At 37.2% G+C, this 20,331-nt stretch overlaps 5 protein-coding genes across 9 annotated transcripts in view; 2 read left to right on the top strand and 3 right to left on the bottom strand.

Moving 5' to 3' along the window:
* The first annotated feature begins 72 nt into the window (after positions 1-72).
* Positions 73-4,321, top strand: LOC143342981 (PXMP2/4 family protein 4-like). Of its 4 annotated transcripts, none has more exons than XM_076767370.1 (7): positions 73-259; positions 805-983; positions 1,581-1,788; positions 2,239-2,450; positions 3,466-3,578; positions 3,657-3,727; positions 3,798-4,321. In XM_076767370.1, the coding sequence occupies exons 3-7, from the start codon at positions 1,654-1,656 to the stop codon at positions 3,966-3,968; spliced, it is 702 nt and encodes a 233-aa protein (XP_076623485.1). In that variant the 5' UTR covers positions 73-259; positions 805-983; positions 1,581-1,653; the 3' UTR covers positions 3,969-4,321. The 4 variants fall into 4 exon arrangements, with proteins under 4 accessions (XP_076623485.1, XP_076623484.1, XP_076623487.1 ...); XM_076767369.1 differs by having other exon boundaries at positions 73-471; XM_076767372.1 differs by lacking the exon at positions 805-983.
* A 96-nt stretch (positions 4,322-4,417) lies between these two features.
* Positions 4,418-8,936, bottom strand: LOC143342979 (arf-GAP with dual PH domain-containing protein 1). 2 transcript variants are annotated; one of them, XM_076767363.1, is made up of 7 exons: positions 8,734-8,936; positions 8,344-8,510; positions 7,330-7,555; positions 7,052-7,250; positions 6,611-6,970; positions 6,305-6,527; positions 4,418-6,217 (listed from the first exon to the last, which is right to left on the bottom strand). In XM_076767363.1, the coding sequence occupies exons 2-7, from the start codon at positions 8,468-8,470 to the stop codon at positions 6,150-6,152; spliced, it is 1,203 nt and encodes a 400-aa protein (XP_076623478.1). In that variant the 5' UTR covers positions 8,471-8,510; positions 8,734-8,936; the 3' UTR covers positions 4,418-6,149. The 2 variants fall into 2 exon arrangements, with proteins under 2 accessions (XP_076623478.1, XP_076623479.1); XM_076767364.1 differs by lacking the exon at positions 8,734-8,936 and having other exon boundaries at positions 4,422-6,217; positions 7,330-7,576; positions 8,344-8,667.
* Positions 8,937-9,327: 391 nt separating this feature from the next.
* Atpsynf (ATP synthase, subunit F) lies at positions 9,328-10,262 on the bottom strand. The gene is made up of 4 exons (XM_076766267.1): positions 10,056-10,262; positions 9,883-9,981; positions 9,552-9,668; positions 9,328-9,479 (listed from the first exon to the last, which is right to left on the bottom strand). The coding sequence occupies exons 1-4, from the start codon at positions 10,132-10,134 to the stop codon at positions 9,451-9,453; spliced, it is 324 nt and encodes a 107-aa protein (XP_076622382.1). The 5' UTR covers positions 10,135-10,262; the 3' UTR covers positions 9,328-9,450.
* A 650-nt stretch (positions 10,263-10,912) lies between these two features.
* On the bottom strand, positions 10,913-19,897 carry Aln (divergent protein kinase domain 1C). Its single transcript, XM_076767361.1, has 4 exons — positions 19,326-19,897; positions 14,152-14,312; positions 12,063-12,750; positions 10,913-11,918 (listed from the first exon to the last, which is right to left on the bottom strand). The coding sequence occupies exons 1-4, from the start codon at positions 19,473-19,475 to the stop codon at positions 11,688-11,690; spliced, it is 1,230 nt and encodes a 409-aa protein (XP_076623476.1). The 5' UTR covers positions 19,476-19,897; the 3' UTR covers positions 10,913-11,687.
* Gbs-76a (Glycogen binding subunit 76A) overlaps positions 19,021-20,331 on the top strand; it is a 72,019-nt gene continuing 70,708 nt past the window's right edge. The window contains exon 1 of the mRNA XM_076767345.1: positions 19,021-19,504. The gene's annotated coding sequence lies outside the window, so the exon portion shown is untranslated. The remainder of the gene's footprint in view (positions 19,505-20,331) is intronic.

Here is a 20,331-nt window from a genome sequence, read left to right as displayed (position 1 = left end):
GCGTTTACCATTAATACAGTATACGATTTTGTAGTACCGAATAATGCTCTGTATCGGAGTTGCTTTCAATTGATGTAACCGAGACGTGATTGATTTTGATTAGTTCAAAGTGGACATAGCCGGTTACACGTGTGTTATCGCGTACACATCTTACGCATATATGATCGAGCAGTATTTCAAACGTGTCGATACATCTCTGTTCATTAATTAACGGAAAATACATTAAATGTAAATTATGTGAGTTATTGGAATCGCATAGGTTAGTATTATTCTTCTTTTATTTATTGAATTTCCATCAAAGTTCTGTGACACGTCATAAAAATGTCTATTTAACATTTGAAACGTCTACTTAAAACTGATTGTGTAATAATTTTGAAAGAAAATATTTTAAAATATATTTGACGAGTTTATCGAGAACACGGGAAAAACGAAAAGTCGTAATCGTTCGCTCAAGATGAACAACTTTCTCACGTGAGTTTTTGAGTTATTTAAATTACAGAATAATGCACGGTAATACAATTTTAAATAATACGCCTAACGTGAATCATAAACAAGTATTATTTTTCAATGATTTGAAACCTATTTAGAAAATTATGGACAAATAAAACTATTCAACTTACACATATGTACGTATGATTAGATCATATTATCGGCACGTGTAGCGATATTGCAACTGCTTACGAAACGTAACAAACAGTATAGTGTAAATTGTTCATTGTCTAAACGCTATTAACAACGAAAACAGAAATTCTGAATGAAAATTTGAAATTTTTCTGAATCATGTACAATTTATTGTTTCGATAGACAGTACCATGTAGTTTGACAAATCGATTATAATTCATAAAATTTTGTCGAAAAGTACACGTTTTCGATGATGATGAAATAGAAGCACGTGTCATTCGATAAAAAACATTCGTAAGAATAGGATCGATATTATAATTTGAGATAGAAACGTATTCCCAGAAAAATACAAAGAACACAAGGTATGTATTGCTCTTTTAACAAATTTTATAAGATAACTACAAATTAAATTTTACTTCGAAAGAACACGAAATTGTTAACTCCTAAATGATCGATTTTTTAATCCGCTTTTTACAAAATATCAATATCATCCGTGTCAATCTTGTATTTCTATTAGATTTATAACGCTGTCTAGCACTCATTTCGTTTTCCACTGTTTGTGAAAATTGCCGCATTGCGGTACTTGCTTTCATCATCCACGCTATTTCACATACTCGAGTATAAATTGTTATGTTCACACATACAGGCACTTATTACGCATTCGTATTAAAATAACGCAAGATCGACTGTTATTTTATCTTCTTAATTGGTACATTATTTTCTGGATATTATTTAAATAATTAAAATTACTTTATGTCTACCGGAAATAAGTCAAATGAAAGTTGCGGTGATCGGTAATAAATCTCAGAATGCAGTTTATATGATAATCTACGATGAATGAAAACTTATAATAATTTGCATTGATTGTACCGTATGAACAAGATTAAGCATCTTTTCTCTTTGTTCAATTTATTTAAAAATGTGCTATACTGCCTGTGTAATGTAACATTAATTTACAGATAACACAAAGGACAGAAGGAATTGAAAAATTACAAAAAGAAACTATACATCGATTCAAGTTCATAGATTATCATGTTTATGTCAAAAGTAGTGCCAAAGTTGAAGAACTCTATGCAGAAAAGACCTCTACTTTTCAATTCTATAATATACGGCATTTTTTATACCGGTGCCGAATTTGCTCAGCAAACCTACAGCAGAGTGTTCAAGGTAATACTTATTTCACCATGGTAAAATTAATTATAACAAGTATGCAATGCAATTTAGAAGATTGATATCGATTGAAACACTGCGGTAGAATTAGAACTATCGTCCTTCCACGAGAAGAAGGCACAGCATGTTTCCATCCCCACTCTTGCTGCAGTCCGCTGATTGGCTGTCACCGTTTTCGACCAATAGCTGTGAGTCAGCGGGCTGGAACAGGAGTGGGGATGTAATCACGCTGTGCCTTCTTCTCGTGGAAGCACGGTACATATTTCGATGACGCGTTTATTTATTTACGGTCGAACGAATCCAGTATTTGTCACTGTCCGTGTGAAAAGAAAATATTCTTTTTTAGTTTAATTCATATTAAGAAACCAGATGTAAGAAGTACAACAGCATTGCCAATTTTTCTCAGTTTATTCGTACATTCTAATTGGTGAATTGTCACGATTGTAGTTATCTTTGCCACCGTCGACTTCGGATAACGTTCAAGAATTAAATACGATCAATAGCAAAAGACCGACGTTCATTTGGATAAAAAAATTCAACGAGACATTCGGCTTATCAGACGAAGAAAGATGGACACAATCGGGATATTACAATTGGGCCCAACTTAAGCGATACGCTATCTACGGTTGTTTCATTGCTGGACCAGTACTCCATGGATGGTATTTACACGTTATTATGCTTTTCTATAGAATTCTTGATATCACATCATGTTTCGCTTTTACATTATACGCACCTTTAAATACTACACGCACGCTACACGTATATTATCAATTATTTTTGCAATAATTCGATCTAGACGCGAGTAACATTTGTTACATTGAATAAATTTAATTATTATGAATATATTTTCGCTTCCGTATAAAAAGAAATATTTAGAGTAAATATTAATATAATGAGAACGACAATATAACGTTGATACTTTGATGATGACTGCGCATTTCACGCAAAAACGATTGCCCACCGCTGGCGATTTTCACGAAAATTTCCTAGTGTCAGTTTCATGAAATCAGAGAAAGTATCTGAATATACCGTACTTCCACGAGAAGAAGGCACAGCATGTTTACATCCCCACTCCTATTCCAGTCTACTGACTCACAGTTATTGGTCGGAAACGGTGACAGCCAATCAGCGGACTGCAGCAAGAGTGGGGATGTAAACACGCTGTGCCTTCTTCTCGTGGAAGGACGATACTTCTTCATTCTCTTATGAAATTTTAATTATAAACTATCGATAAACTAATTTTTGAAGACTAAAACAGCTTTTAAGACTGACTGAAGTAGGTACAGCATTCTAATACAGAAAACATTAATTATTGTGAACAATTAATTGTTATCTGACTCTCACGGCGGAATCTATTTTAAACACCTTCTATTATAGACACCAGTATCAAATAAACTGCCTCTCGACTGGATGGCGATTGCACAATATGCATTCGCCGGCACGTTGGTCTTCTCTCGATCTGTCACCTTCGGTGAGCTTATTCTGCTTTGCCATTTCTATCGCTGAGAAACTCTTTATTTGTTTAACGCATCTCATGAATTATCGCGATAACCGATATAAAAACTATCATCAAAAATTATTTTCACGTGTAATCTGGTGAAAAACACTTTTTCTTTCAACAATAAAACATCAACGGAAAATTAATTAAACAATACTAATTACTATTTTTATCAGGTATAAATGGCTGGACGCGTTCTACAAAGGCAAAACAATGAAGATCGTTTTCATAAAACTTTTTACTGATCAGTTTATTCTTACACCACCATTACTTGTGATGTTTTTCGTCAGTTTGTATTCCATTTTCATTTGTCTTCTTAATTTCTGAACACTGATATAATGGTACCTTAATCCAATAAATGTTTTAGGTATGAGCATAATGGAAAGTAAATCGGATATTTTTGGCGAATGTAAAGTAAAATTTCTTCAAACGTTCAAGGTAAAAAAAAAAATTCCTATTTTATTACATATTAGACAAGTTCATGATTAATTGAATCATTTTGTTTTAGACCTCGTGTATGTATTGGTTACCAGTCCAATTTTTAAATTTCCTACTAATACCACCAACATTGCGAGTCTCCTTTGTTAGTGTTGCTGCTTTTTGTTGGGTGAATATCCTTTGTTACTTAAAAAGTGTTCCATTATCCAAGTGTGATCAAAATAATAAGATGAAGTATTAATTTCTTCTACCAAACTTGATAAACCATAGCAGTAAAATAATTGATATTCTAACCCAAACCTAAACAAGCAATTACAATCATTTTCTATGTAAAAATTATTAAAAAGACAAAACTAATTTTTGCACATGTCATGTTATTGTCCGAGATAAAGTTGTAATGCTAAATGGTTTTTGATGCAAAGTCTCATACAATGTACATATGTATAGAAGTGTAATGCATAAGGAAATATTTACATTATATCTTTTGATGTTATTTTTTTTCAATACTAATGAATATTAATGAATGTTAATTTAAATACATTTTATTATTAGTTGTAAAAAATAATAATAAACTTTAAGATATAGATACATGTATTTCTGTATAATGCAAAGTCTGTTCTGAGATTTAAGGCTTTCGCGGCCTGAGATTATACTCGAATTCAAGGCCTCCGGATAAAATTTTTCCCAGAGGTGGCCGAACACCCTGTATAACGGTAGTCGTTCGTGTGGAACGATACATCAGCCAATCCGCGGATTTTTAATAGATAAGCTGATCCCAACAATCTCAACAGAGATCGGAGGTACCACCTAAACCCAATCCCGCACAGTGTTCACCCGGTTTTTGTAATAGATCAGCTGATTCCTAAATCAAAATCAATTCCCTCCTGGGAAGTAACACGAAGCATATATTATTGATGTATAATCATTGCTATTGAAAGTTCCATTTTTTCAGAGAATTAAAATATTTTTATTTCTTTAGCGTGTATGTACACGCGCGTGTGTATATACGAATTTGTTCAAGCGCATATGTGTAAAGTATTTTAGTCTCTTCATTCTATACAGTCTTTTTGATATCTTACATTATAAGGAAATTGAATTGTTTTATATCTATATTACTTTTATAAATACTTCTAATATTGTCCATACAAAAATTAGAACAGATCGATCATATAATACGTACGTATATTTATAGCAATACAATCCGTACCATAGAATTCAACTCTATTTTTATGTATGTTCACTTTTTTGCAGTTACATATGAAATGTATCCAATCATTAGGCCTTAGAAAGTTTTTTATTTCCATACAGAATATTGTTCTTATTTAAGGCTGCGTTTATTTTAGAAATCTAAATGAATTGACAATGACCATAAATAAAAAGATATTTCGAATGGAATTTATACATTCATTTCAATTTTTTGACACATTATTAAATTTTGTTGCTTCCAGCTATACATTACAAAAATTTGAAAACAGAAATGTTATATGGTTTTTAAAACTATGAGTTTCCAATCATCGGTAAATAAATATCATGTAAACGATATTATCAAGTAAAAATTTTGTATGATGCAGTACATAATACTGTCAGCTTGGTTCGACAGCAAGCAAAAAGCATTCTGCAATAGAAGTATCGTCGAACAGTGCACCATGTTCTATTTACATTATATCTTCGGTCTTATGCATATATACATACTACAAGAAGCTATAAAAAATGCCCTCGAGTGATGTTCATAATATGAGAGAAATCCGTTTCTTCGTCCATAAATTGCGTTTTCATAATAATGATACTATTAGTCATTAGTTTATTTAATACAAAATAACGACCAACAGTGAAATAATCCTTTTCAAAAACTTGAATCGCTAAACCTAAATTCCATCTAGGGATATTCTCTCCAGTTCTTCATTATACATTGAATATTTTGTAATACAATTAGAAATAATCAATTTCCTATCTAAAACTGAAATAGATTTGAATCCTTTAATATAAAGTTTTTTTGTGAATCTAATAGAGAAAATTGAATAGGCTACGTTTAGAAAATAATGTATATATATATATATATATACGTATGAATAATCTGTAGAGAGAATTAAATTTTTTAAATTTATTAACAATTGTCATGTGAAAACATTAAAAATGGTTTTACGATTGATTAAAAGATTCTTTTATAATGTTATATATGTACATACACGCATACGCGCACGCGCGCATGCACGCATAAGATATATGATATAACGTGCGTAATTATGAATAAATACATATTATATGAATTAACGACATTGTGCGATTACGACACGTTACTCATTTGTAATGCATGTCGAGTAATCTATTTCCTCAATAATTTCTTAATATAATAGTTCAATTGGTTCGTCTAGGTAATATTGGTTTTTAATAATTAGGAAAGGCACCTAAGTGGGATCCAGCCCTACCTTGTAGAAGAAAATATATTTATTGTTCCACTAGCTGTACGTTTTCTAATAAGACGTGCTGCCACTACAAAATTCAAATTAAAAACAATGTTACCGAAAAAGCATTACCAACCCTAGTTTTCTTTCTTACTTTTATTTCTATAAAACTTACTAGTTGCATCTTGCGGAGTAAGTGGCTTGTCTATCATCTTTTGAATCACGTTCATCCATTGCGTTCTATCGTCGTCACTTTGAGCAGAAAGGAGATAGGTCCTGTCTGGTGTTTCAAGAGTAAATGAAAACCCTTGATCTCTTGCACCTGGAGGTACTCCTGTTTTCACAGCAAACCCATCTGAGCAATGACCCAAGAAGATTTCGCCTTTTGGGTGTGCATCCTTTGAAGTGTCGCAAAATATATTTAATAAGTATCACGTAATGCTCCAGAAATGTTAACTATTTGTTAAATAAACCTACATACCATAGGATCATCATGGTACATTAGTTTTCGTCCATCTAATGTAAACCACCTTTTTTTATACGCATCTGTATGCCTAGGTCCAGTCTTCCACAAAAATCCTTCGCGCGGAAAGTCCCTGGTAAGTTGTGAAAGTAATTCAGCTTCCGTTGCACCTGGATATGCAACTTTTAAACGGTGTAGTTTTGCACACCGTATTGCTAGATACCAATTTGTAATTACTTCTGGGTCTTCGTGGTATACATAGATATGTCTCGTTGTACCATCCTTCATGAATGATATTTGTAGACTATTTTGATTACCAGTTTTGGGAGGAGCAAAAGCTACATTCAATTCTGATATTCTAAGAACAGCTTTGGGTTCCTTGCAATAAAAAATGTTCTTTAAATTCATTGATGGTACATATGACTGTAAACATATTTATAATATTTAATATTAACATACCTTGTTTTCTTTAACATGATACTTAAGAGTATCTTCTGCTTCACATAGGACAAACTTTCGAGGATGATAACGCGAATCTTCTTTCCCACGTTTCATTAAAAATCCTTCCATAAACCCTGAAACATAATGATTCTGCCTTTCTGGATGGCAAAACTCTTCTCTTTCGTATTTTGCTCTTATCCATTGCTCCACCAATACTCTGTCGATTAAAAAACGTTATATCTAAAAAATATATGTCTTTTTAAATCAATATTTAAAATGTATGCACAACAACCTACTGTGGTGCATCTGAGCTTGGTCTGCGATAACAGGGTGGTACACGTTCTTCGTAATGAAGTCTAGCTGCAACATTACCAACTTCTCTAATTCTATTCACTTGAGAATCTTCCCACCTATCTAACTTCAAATGTTTAACTTTGGAAATATGTGCACCCATTGATCTATGAATTCCTGCACATCTTGTACATACAAATATTCCTATGTTATAAGAAGCCCATTCTGGATCTGGAATTTAATTCCAATTATCTGCATAAAAATATATTTTTTAGCATTCTATCTGAATTTTTATTATTTGTTAGTAATCGGTAATAAGATAATGTACACGTACAATATACTATGATAAAGATGAATTGGATATCGAAATTTGTTTAAAAATGATTTTAAAATAATTCATAGTATAGCAAGAGAGGAAAATAAATGTTACAAATAAGATAAACTATGTAAATGAAATTTCTTTATTATTTTATACAGTTGCAAAATAAACTGTTATCAAGTGTATAGTATACTATACACTTGAATAAGTAATGAAATTTCTTTATTATTTTATACAGTTGCAAAATAAACTGTTATCAAGTGTATAGTATACTTTCCTATGCTTCTTTTATATTTATTCGTATAATATGCATTACAGATATAATAAATTAAGGCGTATTCGAAACTAATAAATTTTGTCAATTTCACGTTACCGATCAAATAAAAATTTGCTTGAATTGGAATTAACAGCTTTCGAAAAAACTATACACTACGAGAAGAAATTCTTTCAACAATTCGTAGTAAAGTGACAGTAAGTAATAATAAATAACGTTATTCGTTACTTCGTTTAACGACAATTCTAATTTCATTTGCACAGTATTATAAACGTAATTACATTATATTATACTTTAACGTAAACGAAGTTCCGAAAACAAGACTTTAAATGTGAGCACTGATATTTAACAGAATGATTAAACAAATCCTTTGCTATGTTTTCTTTTGTACTAATGTATTTAAAGCTTCTCTGGAAACCCACTCACTTTTTGCACCACAATCCGCACACACATTATTTCCAGGTTTTTTGAGGAGATCTGCCAACAATTTCTCGTTCAAGTCCGCCATTTTAAAACGCTGACAAACAGCAATATGTGTATATACAAAGATCATTTGATGCAAAGAAAGTTTACTCGCTTAAAAATTCATCACGCTACAGACAAAAAATTACTATTACCACGGACGATTCTAGTACAAACTATGGTGAGCGAAAGGCATTAAAGCCGACTAAGAACGGTAAAGAGTCCGATTTTTTACTGGATAGACAAAGACACAGAAATGCTACGTATTCCTTCTATCAAGTGCAAAATCAGACTCCCGCGATTTTACTGTTTCACGTACAGTATGACTAGTATTGGAATTGATTGTGCTATTACCACGAATTAATTGTATTTGCAACAATTTGTTAATAGGTCTTTCATTGGTGTTTCAATCATTTGTCGCATTTTTTGTATGTTGATTCACTATTATTCACTACGCCACAAATCTGTACTATAAAATCTTTTGCTATTATTTACTCGCGGACATTATTCATGCTGTAAAAGAAAAACCGCTAGTCAGAGGTGTTAGAAGTGCACCGAAGGTACTCTCACACATACCAGATCACGCGTACGTGAGCTCGTGCAGTTTCGGAAAGTCGACAAAGGCAAACTGACACATGCTCTCTTTCTCGATTCTCCTCGTGGGAGTCGAGAGTACTTCCAGAATTAATTTGCACCTTATAATTTAAGAGCACCGTCTTCCCTAATCCATCATTTTCCGTAAGTAATAATTCTTGTAATAATTTAATAGCAAAACTTGCCGATACATTTTTGTGCGTAGTTTTCGAAAATTATTCGCTAGTTACGTACTTCTGTTTTGCTTATTTTTCTTTAAAAAATTGGATTCGCATATTCGATATATCGAAAATATGTTTTTCGAGCAATGAACAGTAAATGTGAGGGATGACAAACTATAATTAAATAACTATATCTTTTTAATTGTATTTATTTCACTTTACAAGCGTTTCGAATTGTTCACTTTTCTTGGTTAACTAATGTAATGTAACAGAATCCTATTTTGACTGAATACATTTTTAACAGTAAGGCAAAGGTTTAATGGTATTTGTAATTCCTGTGGTGTCCTGAAAACCAAAATCAGCAATATTATATTATGTTTATCTAAAATAATAGTTTTCTTTCAAATTTTAACTTACTGATACGTAAGTAATTGAGATAATAAGACATAATCGAGCATCCAACAGCAACTTGGAAAAAGGGAGCTACGCCTGTTTTTACAGGTTGCATATACTTATGCTGCCATCGCCAATAAGCTGAAATTTAACAATAATTCCATTATAAATTATATCTGATGGAAATAGTAAATCATAATAACAGAATTGCATGCTAAAGGAATTTGAAAGATTTCTTATAGAAACACAGCTGCCTTTGTAATAGCTGTAACGAGAAAAAAAACTTTGGTGCGATCGTGATTGTTATGCAATTTCAAAGGCAAATTATGGCCACTTTGATAGAGGGAATATGTACCTCGAGAAAGTAATCCCATCAATTCACGGGGTCCCTTATTGCGTCGTCCAATCCATGAGCCCAATTCACCAAGCTTCACTTCCCCGAAGGGAGTGTCAGCTGTAAATACATGATTTTCATAATTAATTAATTTCCAATAAAAGAGACTAGTGCGAACGTTGTATGAAACTTACGTTTTCCATAGTATCGAGCAGGGTCGTATGGACCATGTTTCGCCGGATCATACTCTGCGGGGTAGTTACCAATATTCATTTTTTACGTAATTAGGGCGAGAAAGGATGAGGAAGAAATAAGAATGTAACGAACACACGAAGTCGGATGATACCAGGCACGTATCAATGAAAGAACGGTATCATCCGCAGATTACTTCGGCCACAGAGTATGCAAACTATCAAGAACAAAATCCCTGGCCATAGAGCACTAGACTGCAGTCTAAAAAAGTTCGACTAAGATCCGTAATATCTGTAACGATATCCAGAACTTATTAACAAAAAGAACTGCTCTCTAATATACTTTGTTTGGTGAGAAGAAAACCACGTATCTTGCGATCCAAATAATTATTATTGCGTATCGAGCTTTACGTTTTCCGTACTCATGGAAACGTACTTATAGAAATGTACCTAAGAATGAGAGGGAAATTCGAAACGAATATTACAAGATTGGATCATTTAGCTTTTCTAGAGTATAATTTGAACAGAGGAGAGTACTATTTCTTAAATAGTAAAATGGGTACTAGATTTATTGTTTAAGAATCTTTAAGGTTCACAGACATTCTTTGATTTAAAAAATTTTATTCATTCTACAAAACAATATATATATATACAATATACAGGGTGTTTGGCCACCCCTGGGAAAAATTTTAATTGGGGATTCTAGAGGCCAAAATAAGACGAAAATCAAGAATACCAATTTGTTGATGAAGGCTTCATTAAACAGTTATTAACGTTTAAAGTTCCGCCCGTATCGAATTTTTTTCTCGAAAATGCGCAGGATTTCGGGGATATGTCTATTCACCAAAAATGATTGTAATTGACCCCCACAGCTAACAATATTTTTTTCAAAACGATTTGAAATATTTTAATTTCGTCGAAAAATTTCACACCTTCACGAATTTTTTTCTAGAAAGTGGGTAGGATTTCGGGGTTATGTCTGTTAACCAAAAATGCTTGCAATTGACCCCCGCAACCGAAAATAATTTTTCCAGAACGATTTGAAACTTTTTAATTTTTTCAAAAAATTTCACACCTCGAATTTTTTTCTCGAAAGTGGATTTTGGCCTCTAGAATCTCCCATTAAAATTTTTCCCAGGGGTGGCCGAACACCCTCTAAGTCCTTTGAATTGGTAAAATTTAAACTGCAATACTAAACTTATTTCTCTGATGAATTTAAACTAACGTACGATACGACGCTACAAAATTCAAAGAAAAGGAAGAAGTTTAGTATAAATTTATTAACGATACAATACTAAATTAATAGGTTTTATCTAAATTTATTAAGTACGGTACGAGCGGTTACTAAAAATAATAATTCTTGTACTTTGGCTTCTATGTAAGCGTATCGAGTAAACTTAAAGTACATACACCGTTAGCTAGAATGCAATTAAGTGAAAGTAGTTCGTATTTGTGCTCGTTGTTAATAACGTTGTTTATCTTTTTACAATTTCTATCCTTATTATTATCACTAGCCTCTAGTGGTCGCTCATTTCTATATATTTTCACAGTACAAAGGTTTGTTCTCTTTTCAGGATTGCGGGGCCCCCTCCCCTATTGGAAACCACCGTTTTTGCACTTGAACGACGAAGACGTCTACACGGAAGCGGCAACTTCCTGTTCCATTTCGTGCAGCATATTGTACAAACGTGTCTTCAAGCTGTCTGGCACTGCAGCACGTGGTAAATGCTCGACGTCACCGGCCGGGTTTGCACACTGTCGCAACATGACCGCCAGAGTGCTGGTGGTGTGCTCCGACATGAGCAGTCCAGGAATTATTATAGTCCCCGACAGAGTCCAGCCGAGAAATATCTTCTCGCACACGATCTGAAATGCCAGTAACAATTACGATTTAATCGCACCCTAGAAAATTGTACTTTGATACGTTGATCGTCGCCAGTACCCATAACACTTGGGATTATACAACGAACAACGTATCGGGCACGCGATAGTCGCGACGCTGCTAATTACTTGTAAATTATTGTTCATGACCGGGGACTCGCAACGCTTGTCCTTCGAGCAGACGGATCTGCAGTCGAAGAAGTCGCAGTCCTCGTGTTTCTCGCAGCTCTTTCTGTCCGAGGTCATACGGCTGACGATTGTTTTAGGGAACACGGCGTCCAGGTCGAGGAACTTGAGCTTCTGGCCGCCGAGGGGCAGACCGAAGTGGTTGATCTTCACGTCGCATAGATAGATCGGCTCCGGGAAGTTGGCGTCGAGTTCCTCGAGCAGGTCTAGGATCATCACGGCTAGCTTCAGCCGTTTCGCCCATTCTGGCTTCGAGTCGGACAGTGCCAGCACCGTGGTGGGCGTTTCGATCGGTCTGACGTACTCGACCGCGTAGAACGTTCCGCACGTGCCGATCAGCTGGGGAAAAATGTCCCTGTCCTCGTAGAGGATGCTCATCAGGTACTCGTTCTCCTGCAACAACGGCCAGAGATTCTCCATCTCGAGCTGTCGTCTGGTCAGCTCGGTCTCGACGCGGTGCGTGCGTAGTCGCGCCAGCCTCTCTAATTGATGCTGCGACAGCGTCACGTTCAGTTTGCTAATGACCAGATCCCTGATCATGGCGCTGAAGTCCTTCTCCGACGGGTAGTGTCTGTTGCCGGCTATGTCTGTCCAGAACAATGTCTCGAACTGCTCCGCCGGTGTCTTCGTTCTGAAATTGCGAAAATCATTTTGTTACTTGCTTTTACAAAAAAGTCCTTTCGACTCTTGCATTTTGTACCGATTAAAAGAGAATCGTGGCTTTAACGTAACCATTGCGATGATGGGTTTCGACGCGTGGGTGCCTCCCGTACTTTCCACCAGAGGGATCACGCCTCTCGCAAGTGCTCGACCCATCTTTCGTTTGTATATATACGCTCCTCGATCAACTATATCTTCCCTGTCTATTCCTTCTCCATCTTACTTCCACGGGACCCCACAGATGGGAAATATTTGTGCAATCAATTGCCCGCAAATCTAGCGTTAAAGAAGAGGTTTATAAAAGAAGTTGTTTACGGAAACAGATGGTTTCCAGGAAAAAAAGTGCTTCGTCATAACGTTTGTCGCTGCTGACGGACAGTTCGACCAAACCATTGCTTTGGACGCAATTTATGCGTGGTTAAAAATAACTCCTATGTGTAGGAGAAACAACTGTTTTAATGAACCTCTGTGGGAAACAGGTTTCAAGCGAAATAGCTCTCTAATGGTGTCATTAGGGCGTTCCAGGAAATATTGCATACTTCAAAACTTTAATTTGTTAACTGAAAACTTACAACAAAACGGTAATTTCAAGCGTTGATGATCTATGATGTTGTGTCATCGTTCCGAAAGCAATTTGCATGCAAAAGGCTATGCGCACCCAGCGTGTTTGATGAGATTATAATTGAACAATTATTATATTATAATTGAATCACTTGTCGCTTAAAAGTGTTGACATTCCTCCAAAGTTTCAACTACCGGGTGAATTACAGTTTTATTCGTACATTGTTTTCCCAAACTCCCAAGAAAATCAATTGCATTTTATTTGGAAAATATAGAGGGTGTTCGGCCACCCCTGGGAAAAATTTTAATGGAGCATTCTAGAGGCCAAAATAAGACGAAAATCAAGAATACCAATTTCTTGATGGAGGCTTCGTTAAAAAGTTATTAACAATTAAATTCAAAAATTTCAAATCGTTCTGGAAAAATTATTTTCGGTTACGGGGGTCAATTACAATCATTTTTCGTGAATAGACATACCCCCAAAATCCTACGCATTTTCGAGAAAAAAAATTCAGAACTGGCGGAACTTTAAATGTTAATAACTTTTTAATATAGCCTCCATCAACAAATTGGTGTTCTTTATTATCGTCTTATTTTGGTCTCTAGAATCCCCCATGAAAATTTTTCCCAGGGGTGGCCGAACACCCTGTATAAACACAGGTCTTGATCCTTTGAGACGCTCAAATAGTTGTGCTTCTTTCCTGCTTTGACGATTGGTTTCTTTTTCAGATTTGGGCGTGACTTATTGCGTTATTAAAAAACGATACGCCTAATTACGTTGAGTGCCGTGTGTATACTGGAAGAAACGAACCTTGAAGCCTTGAAGACGAGTCGAGTTCCTTCCCAGTGTGCAGAGAAGACCGCCTCCTTGCCAGCGTGCAGCGTTTCGCACGCGAGCGAGTGAATCCCCTTTTCCGAGCACAGGGGCTCGCACAGAATTCCTATCGCAGACCCTTTTCTGTGCGTGCTGCACTGAAATGAAAATTACGATCAGGTACTGTGTGAATTAACCATCGGATTACAGAATTGCTTCCAGGTAAGGCGATCGAACATTTCCAACCTTCAGCAGTGGCGTAACTCTCGAATTCGAGGGTTCCTAACTTCTACAAGAGTCTACAAAAAATAAGTATACGGGACATATTTATCAAATATAAATACAGGGTGTTTGGCCACCCCTGGGAAAAATTTTAATGGGGGATTCTAGAGGCCAAAATAAGACGAAAATCAAGAATAACAATTTCTTCACTGAGACCTCGTTAAAAAGTTATTAACGTTTAAAGTTCCGCCCGTATTGAATTTTTTTCTCGAAAATGCGCAAGATTTTAGGGATATGTGTAATGACCAAAAATGATGAATTTGTGAAAAGACATATCCGAATGACAAAACTTAGTATAATAAACTCTAACAGTGTTGCACACGGGCCCTAGAATCGTTGGTTACGCCACTGGCTCTCAATATTGCGAAATTCACGACGCTCGTAGCACAAGATGCAAATGTTATTTTTAATATGTAACGTTACGCAAGCTTTGCCTTTCTTCCCGATTTATAATTTTGCAAATCTTTTTTTGCGAAACGTTACGTCATGTCAAATACTTCCAAAGTATTTTTACGACGAGTCGCGTATAAAACTTGTCGCGCGGTTGTCACGTGTCGTGCAAACTTTCGAAACAACGTCTTTCAACGTGTTATTTCACGATTTTATTTATACAGAATGAAGCATTTGCATGTAAATGTAAAAATATCTTAGCTGAGATTGATAGTCGTACGATTTTAAGTTTCTTAATTTCTTTATTCGTACTGCTGCAAAGATACAGGTTATAAGAGACAATTACAATTCAATTCATTGTTAAAAGATGAATTCGATATGTTGAAACGAATCGTTGCTATAAATAGATTGATATTGTTTAAAATTTCGAACAGAACAATGTATCGTATAACATTGTTGTATCGCCAAAGGAGAGAACGCATTATCCTTGAAATCCTGATCTAAAAAAAAAAGAAAAAAGAAAAAAGAAAAAAACAGCAATGTTGCTGCAGTAACTGATATCGTGTAGCTTCCTCAATGAAACGACACAACTTTCATTCGGGACATTTGCATATTCGACTCGACGCGAGGCAGATACAGTAAGTCACAAAATTATTGGCAACAATTGGGTTCGATAAAGCTAGATAAAAAGACAATGCAAGAACTTAAATAGATTCTCACTCTGATTAAGAATCTCTTTTCGAACGTATAGGATAACTGTAACCATGGAAACCATAAGAGAGTTTACTTTTTACTACGTTTCGGAACACGCAAGATGGCCGACCACGGTTATTTCAGTTCGAAAGAATTCTACTAAAAACGTATAAAATATCAATGTCGTTTTATCGTGTTATTGCTGTGCGTACGATTACGTCGAATCTTTGTTCGTGGCCAATAGTTTTGCGACTCACTGTATCTGAATCGATCAAGTCCGCTCGGAACGCGCGTGTAAAAGTCACAATTTTAGGGTTAGTTTGCTCGTGAAACGCGGTTATGGCCGATATTACGTTTAAGCTTCGTATAAGTTTGTTTTCTTACGCTCATTGCGACCGCGGGTAAACGGATTCCCGACGTCTGTGTCTGTTTTTCGTTATGTACGTACTTCGTTCCAAAACTCGTTTCGGAATGAAGTAAGGTTATGGCGCGGGCCATACCGCACGTATAGGCGACGTAAAGGGAACGAAGAGGTATCGAGAGACTTTGACCATGGGAATGGGCTAGTTTCCTTTGTGAAGTGCACGTATATTTACGTATGTATATACAGGGCGATTATTTAAACGTCGTCGAGTCGAGATATATTTTTCGTTTCGAACGTTCGCCGTTGTCCCACGTTTGGACGCCCTGTAGACGAGCCGGCAACGTAAGAGGCAACGATAAATTGTCCATTCATAAACGAACTTTTAAACCATTTGCAATCAGGCTCGACACAAAGGGAGGTTACTACAAGGTTATATTTTTCATCTTGGAACCCGTTTACGAGCGACTTCGTGTTTGATCGTAATACGACCAAATGTATCTGTTTCAGTCTGGCGCAATCAGTTACACGCGGTATGCGCCAGTGAATATTAACTTCGCGCGTTCATTAAACACTCAATTACATCGATTTAATTGAAAGCATGATATAAACTTCACTCGACGATCCATCGAGCAATTTTATCGTCACGCTTCTTACACGATCGTTAGTAGAGCTTCCTCTGCGCGATTTTGCAAAGTCACACTGAAAATGTATTTAGAAAAATTGAACGTGTAACGGAAATTCAAAGGTTTATTTTCAATGACGGAACAAACGTTGTTAAATAGAACGATGGTATTCTGTTCTTTATCTTCTAACAGAGATTTACAAGACGGATGCAACGACCCACGGTTCAAGTATTTCGTGTAAACCGTTTATGAAAGTTCCAATAAGTTTTCCGAGCAAGAACTCCCGTCGCGATCTTGTCGTAGATCAGTACAAGAATATTATGATGACTGTGCTGTGTACAACATGATGGAATGTTGTTTTTTTACGTATTTTCTGGTATCGGGGAGCATTCCGTTAGGCTACAGTGTAACAAGCGCGTTGGTGGACGCCAACAACTAATGAAGATACGAAAGTTTCTGCCGCGGTAGGCGAAAATAAAACACGAGACGCAATAACATCCATATCGAGACAGAAACACGTCCGACCGTTCGAGACCGTTGTTTCGAACGCTTAAATTAGAACTTTGGTACAGCGAGATGCAAATTCCTTTTCGTCTATCTTTTCGAGTAAAATATTTATCTTCGCGATTGTTCCGCGGCGGTTCTCAACCTCTGCCTCGAACGTTCGTCAGCGGTACTTAACCTAAAACTGTCGTCACGCGACTCGAGCGAACGAAAAACAAACATGGCGGCCATGACGGTTGCAAGTTCCGTCGGCCCCGTTGGAAAACCGTGTAGTCCCGAACAAAGGGTACAATTAGCCAGATAGAAACAAACAGTTGTTCGTATATACTAATCGAGAGGGGAAGAGTTTCGTGGGTGGACGCTCGAGGCGCGTTGCGTCGAGCTTTTACGTTCGATCCGTGGATGTTGAGGCACCGCCGGAATGAGAGCAATAAATGTGAATTATCTTCTTGATGCGTGGGTGGTGCTTGCGTTACGTACAGTACGCGAGTATATTCGCACACGTAGTTCGTTCCGCGTGCGTGCACACGAGTTCGAACCCGTACACCACGGACCGTGCTCACGATATTTTTAGTTACGTCGTGACCGCCATGATGAGAGGATTTCTCGAGCAGAGGCGGCCGCCATAAGATGCGTGTCACGCGTCTTTATTCACCGTAACGGCCGAGTAACTTATCGGATGTACTTTTCGAAAACCACCGACTCATCGGGGCCACGTCTATTATGCAAAAAGCACGATCGAAACTCGATTGTTCTTCTACGATGTCGGCCGCGATCGACGCCAGATATTTAAGTAATTTAAACGGATCTTTTTAAAATAGTACAAATATTTTATCTTCGAATTACGTTAGACCAAAGACTGAACAATTTTAGAGTGGACAGTACTGCGTTCGTTCGACAGCTTAGAAATCATAATCGTGTTATGTGGCTTCGTTGCAGGGGTCGGTAACCTCTCGGGTCAAGAGCTAAAAAATTGTAATTCTTCTAAATGATTTACAATAATACCTCGAATAGACTCTGGGAAACATTTCTCAAAAGTTATTTTCTAAATTCGTTGATAATTAAATCATAATTTAGAAAGCGTTATTGTTCATTGATATTCGTAATAAACATTCACGGACATTTATAATCGTACGTTTAAGCAACGTTCGCGAACAGGGACGAATCGACGAGCAATAGTCTCGTAGGAACAGCATTCAACAGCATTTTTCTATGGCCTCGCGTGCGTTGGATGATGCATTACGTAAACGATTTCGTTTTTAATATTCCGGCAGGATAGTTGAATGGTTGAATGTAATGAGTAGCGACACTAAGCTGGCATTCGACGTCTCGGTACCACGATGCAGCCAGTCACGATAAATTGAATTTATAACCGCAATCAATGAACTTTTTACACGCGGAGAGGTCGAGACGAGGAATGTTAATCCACTTACGATCAGCACGAGATTGAAAATCTCTTAAGCTGTGTTAGAGAGTAAAATTTCCAAACGATTGTAACGAGTGTGGAGAATATTTTAAAATGTTAAAATATCCTGTCCCATTTTAATGTTCCATTGTTGCATTTTCCATCTGGTAATATTGTTCTTTATTTCAATTACTTAATGTTCCTTTGTTTACACTCCTCGTCTACATTCAGCATTGCAATTTAAGAAAATATTCATGATGCGTGTTTCAAATAAATATGTCGTAAATTCTGTATATACATATATCTTGTTTTAAATATTTCTCGTTAACACATGTATTTCGTCTGCTAAAATTATAAAATCCAACCGTTGAAATACTTTCGTTATCCGTTATAAAACGGTTAAGCATGCTCTAAAGTCCAAGTCCAATTACCCCGTTTTTTTTTCTACTGGCGATCGCATCAAGGGCAAAGTAAGCAGACAGACGTCGAATCGTCGCAACAAAAAACGTTCCCTCTACGAATCCTAAACGACGTGCAAATTCCCGGAATATTGGTGTCCTTTACCGTCGCGACCAGAGCAGAGCTTCTCGATAAGTTTGTAAACAGAGCCGAGGGCACGGTGCACACAGTTTCGTCTCGGTTTTGTACAGTTTCTATATACATATATATACATATGTATATATAGGATACGTAGTGGTGCGAAATCGGCACGTATCTCGCGGCTCAGTCTGTTTCGTGAACGTCGCGAGGGCGCGTGCGTGACCGTTTCGTTCCCTGTTCCTTTCTCTACTACCCTCGTTTCGCATCTTGTGGCATCCCCGTGCGATTCCTCGACGCGTATACCGCACGCTGCGTCGACAGAAACGCGAAAGGGTTCTCTTCCGTGTGACAGTGGTTCGAAAGGACTCACCACGTTGGATACGTGACGCCATGCCTCGAGGTTCGTGCACATAATACCCCAGTGGAGGAGCAAGTACACGACGAGCAGGAGAGCCGAGGCCAGGAAGACCGTGATCACCTTGTAGTGGTACATGAAACCGGGCAACCGTCGGACGTTCATGATCCTGCGTGCTTCTGCTTCCCTCTCAGGTAGGAACGACGAACACGCGCGCGTAACGCACGTTTATTATTTTTATTCGTACCGAGTGTCACGTCGACGGGGTTCGTCGTACCCTTTCGATTCTTTTTTTCTTTTCGGCTCACGGGTCGTTCGGACGTCGTCGTCGTCCGCGGCGGCGCATCGTGTCGGCTCGTTTCGTTAACCTATCTCGCGCGATCGACTCGTCCGTTCGTTTCTCTCGAATATCGTCGCGATGCACTCGTCGACCGACCGGTGCCGTACGGTTGTGCCAATGCGGCATAATCTGCGGCACATGCCAGCGTCGCGACGCCGCGCCTCTCGCGGCGGATCTCTCCGACGACGCTCGTTGCGCAGGCCTCGCGTGCGGATGGGAACCGTCCTCGAACGGTCGAATTCGAATACCGAACGACCGCTCTCAGTGCACCGCGAAGTATTTTACAACGATGGCGGTCGTCCTCAGCTTTCGAGACTATTCTAGGTTAGATCGCGGAACCGATAATTTTTGGACGGACCGTTTGGCGTCTCACCGAACGACTCGACCGGCGGAAAATATTTATTCATAAGGTGTCTCGTGTTTTTTGTTTGTGTTTCAATCACTTTAAACATTTGTAGGATCGATGTTATAAACTATGTTTAAAGATTATTCGTCGAAGGTTTTACGTCCACGCGTGGCGTCCGTCGTTGCTATAGTATTTTTCATTAACGTATCGTTCTCGTGCACACACACGCTTTAGCTTCTGTGAATGGTCAGCATTAACTTCAAACGAATCGAGCTACAGTCCGAACAAAATCACGTGGCTTCTGAAAATCGTACATTTACTGTTCTCGTTGCGCC

This window comes from Colletes latitarsis, chromosome 6, assembly GCF_051014445.1.
Source record: "Colletes latitarsis isolate SP2378_abdomen chromosome 6, iyColLati1, whole genome shotgun sequence".
Classification (NCBI taxonomy): domain Eukaryota; kingdom Metazoa; phylum Arthropoda; class Insecta; order Hymenoptera; family Colletidae; genus Colletes; species Colletes latitarsis.
This window is presented reverse-complemented; position numbering and strand designations above follow the sequence as displayed.

Excerpts from the sequence above, each read along its gene's own strand:
- Atpsynf (XM_076766267.1), bottom strand. The coding sequence starts at position 10,134 with ATGAATATTGGTAACTACCCCGCAGAGTATGATCCGGCGAAACATGGT. Across the intron at positions 9,982-10,055 it reads TGCTCGATACTATGGAAAAC|CTGACACTCCCTTCGGGGAA; the intron begins GTAAGTTTCATA and ends ATGTATTTACAG. Across the intron at positions 9,669-9,882 it reads GATGGGATTACTTTCTCGAG|CTTATTGGCGATGGCAGCAT; the intron begins GTACATATTCCC and ends GTTAAATTTCAG.
- Aln (XM_076767361.1), bottom strand. The coding sequence starts at position 19,475 with ATGAACGTCCGACGGTTGCCCGGTTTCATGTACCACTACAAGGTGATC. Across the intron at positions 12,751-14,151 it reads CTCGTCTTCAAGGCTTCAAG|AACGAAGACACCGGCGGAGC; the intron begins GTTCGTTTCTTC and ends TCGCAATTTCAG. Across the intron at positions 11,919-12,062 it reads TCATGAACAATAATTTACAA|ATCGTGTGCGAGAAGATATT; the intron begins GTAATTAGCAGC and ends CTGGCATTTCAG.
- LOC143342979 (XM_076767363.1), bottom strand. The coding sequence starts at position 8,470 with ATGATCTTTGTATATACACATATTGCTGTTTGTCAGCGTTTTAAAATG. Across the intron at positions 7,556-8,343 it reads TGCGGATTGTGGTGCAAAAA|ATCCAGAATGGGCTTCTTAT; the intron begins GTGAGTGGGTTT and ends ATTAAATTCCAG. Across the intron at positions 6,971-7,051 it reads ATCATGTTAAAGAAAACAAG|GAACCCAAAGCTGTTCTTAG; the intron begins GTATGTTAATAT and ends TTTTATTGCAAG.
- LOC143342981 (XM_076767372.1), top strand. The coding sequence starts at position 1,654 with ATGTTTATGTCAAAAGTAGTGCCAAAGTTGAAGAACTCTATGCAGAAA. Across the intron at positions 2,451-3,465 it reads GGACCAGTACTCCATGGATG|GTATAAATGGCTGGACGCGT; the intron begins GTATTTACACGT and ends TATTTTTATCAG. Across the intron at positions 3,728-3,797 it reads AATTTCTTCAAACGTTCAAG|ACCTCGTGTATGTATTGGTT; the intron begins GTAAAAAAAAAA and ends ATTTTGTTTTAG.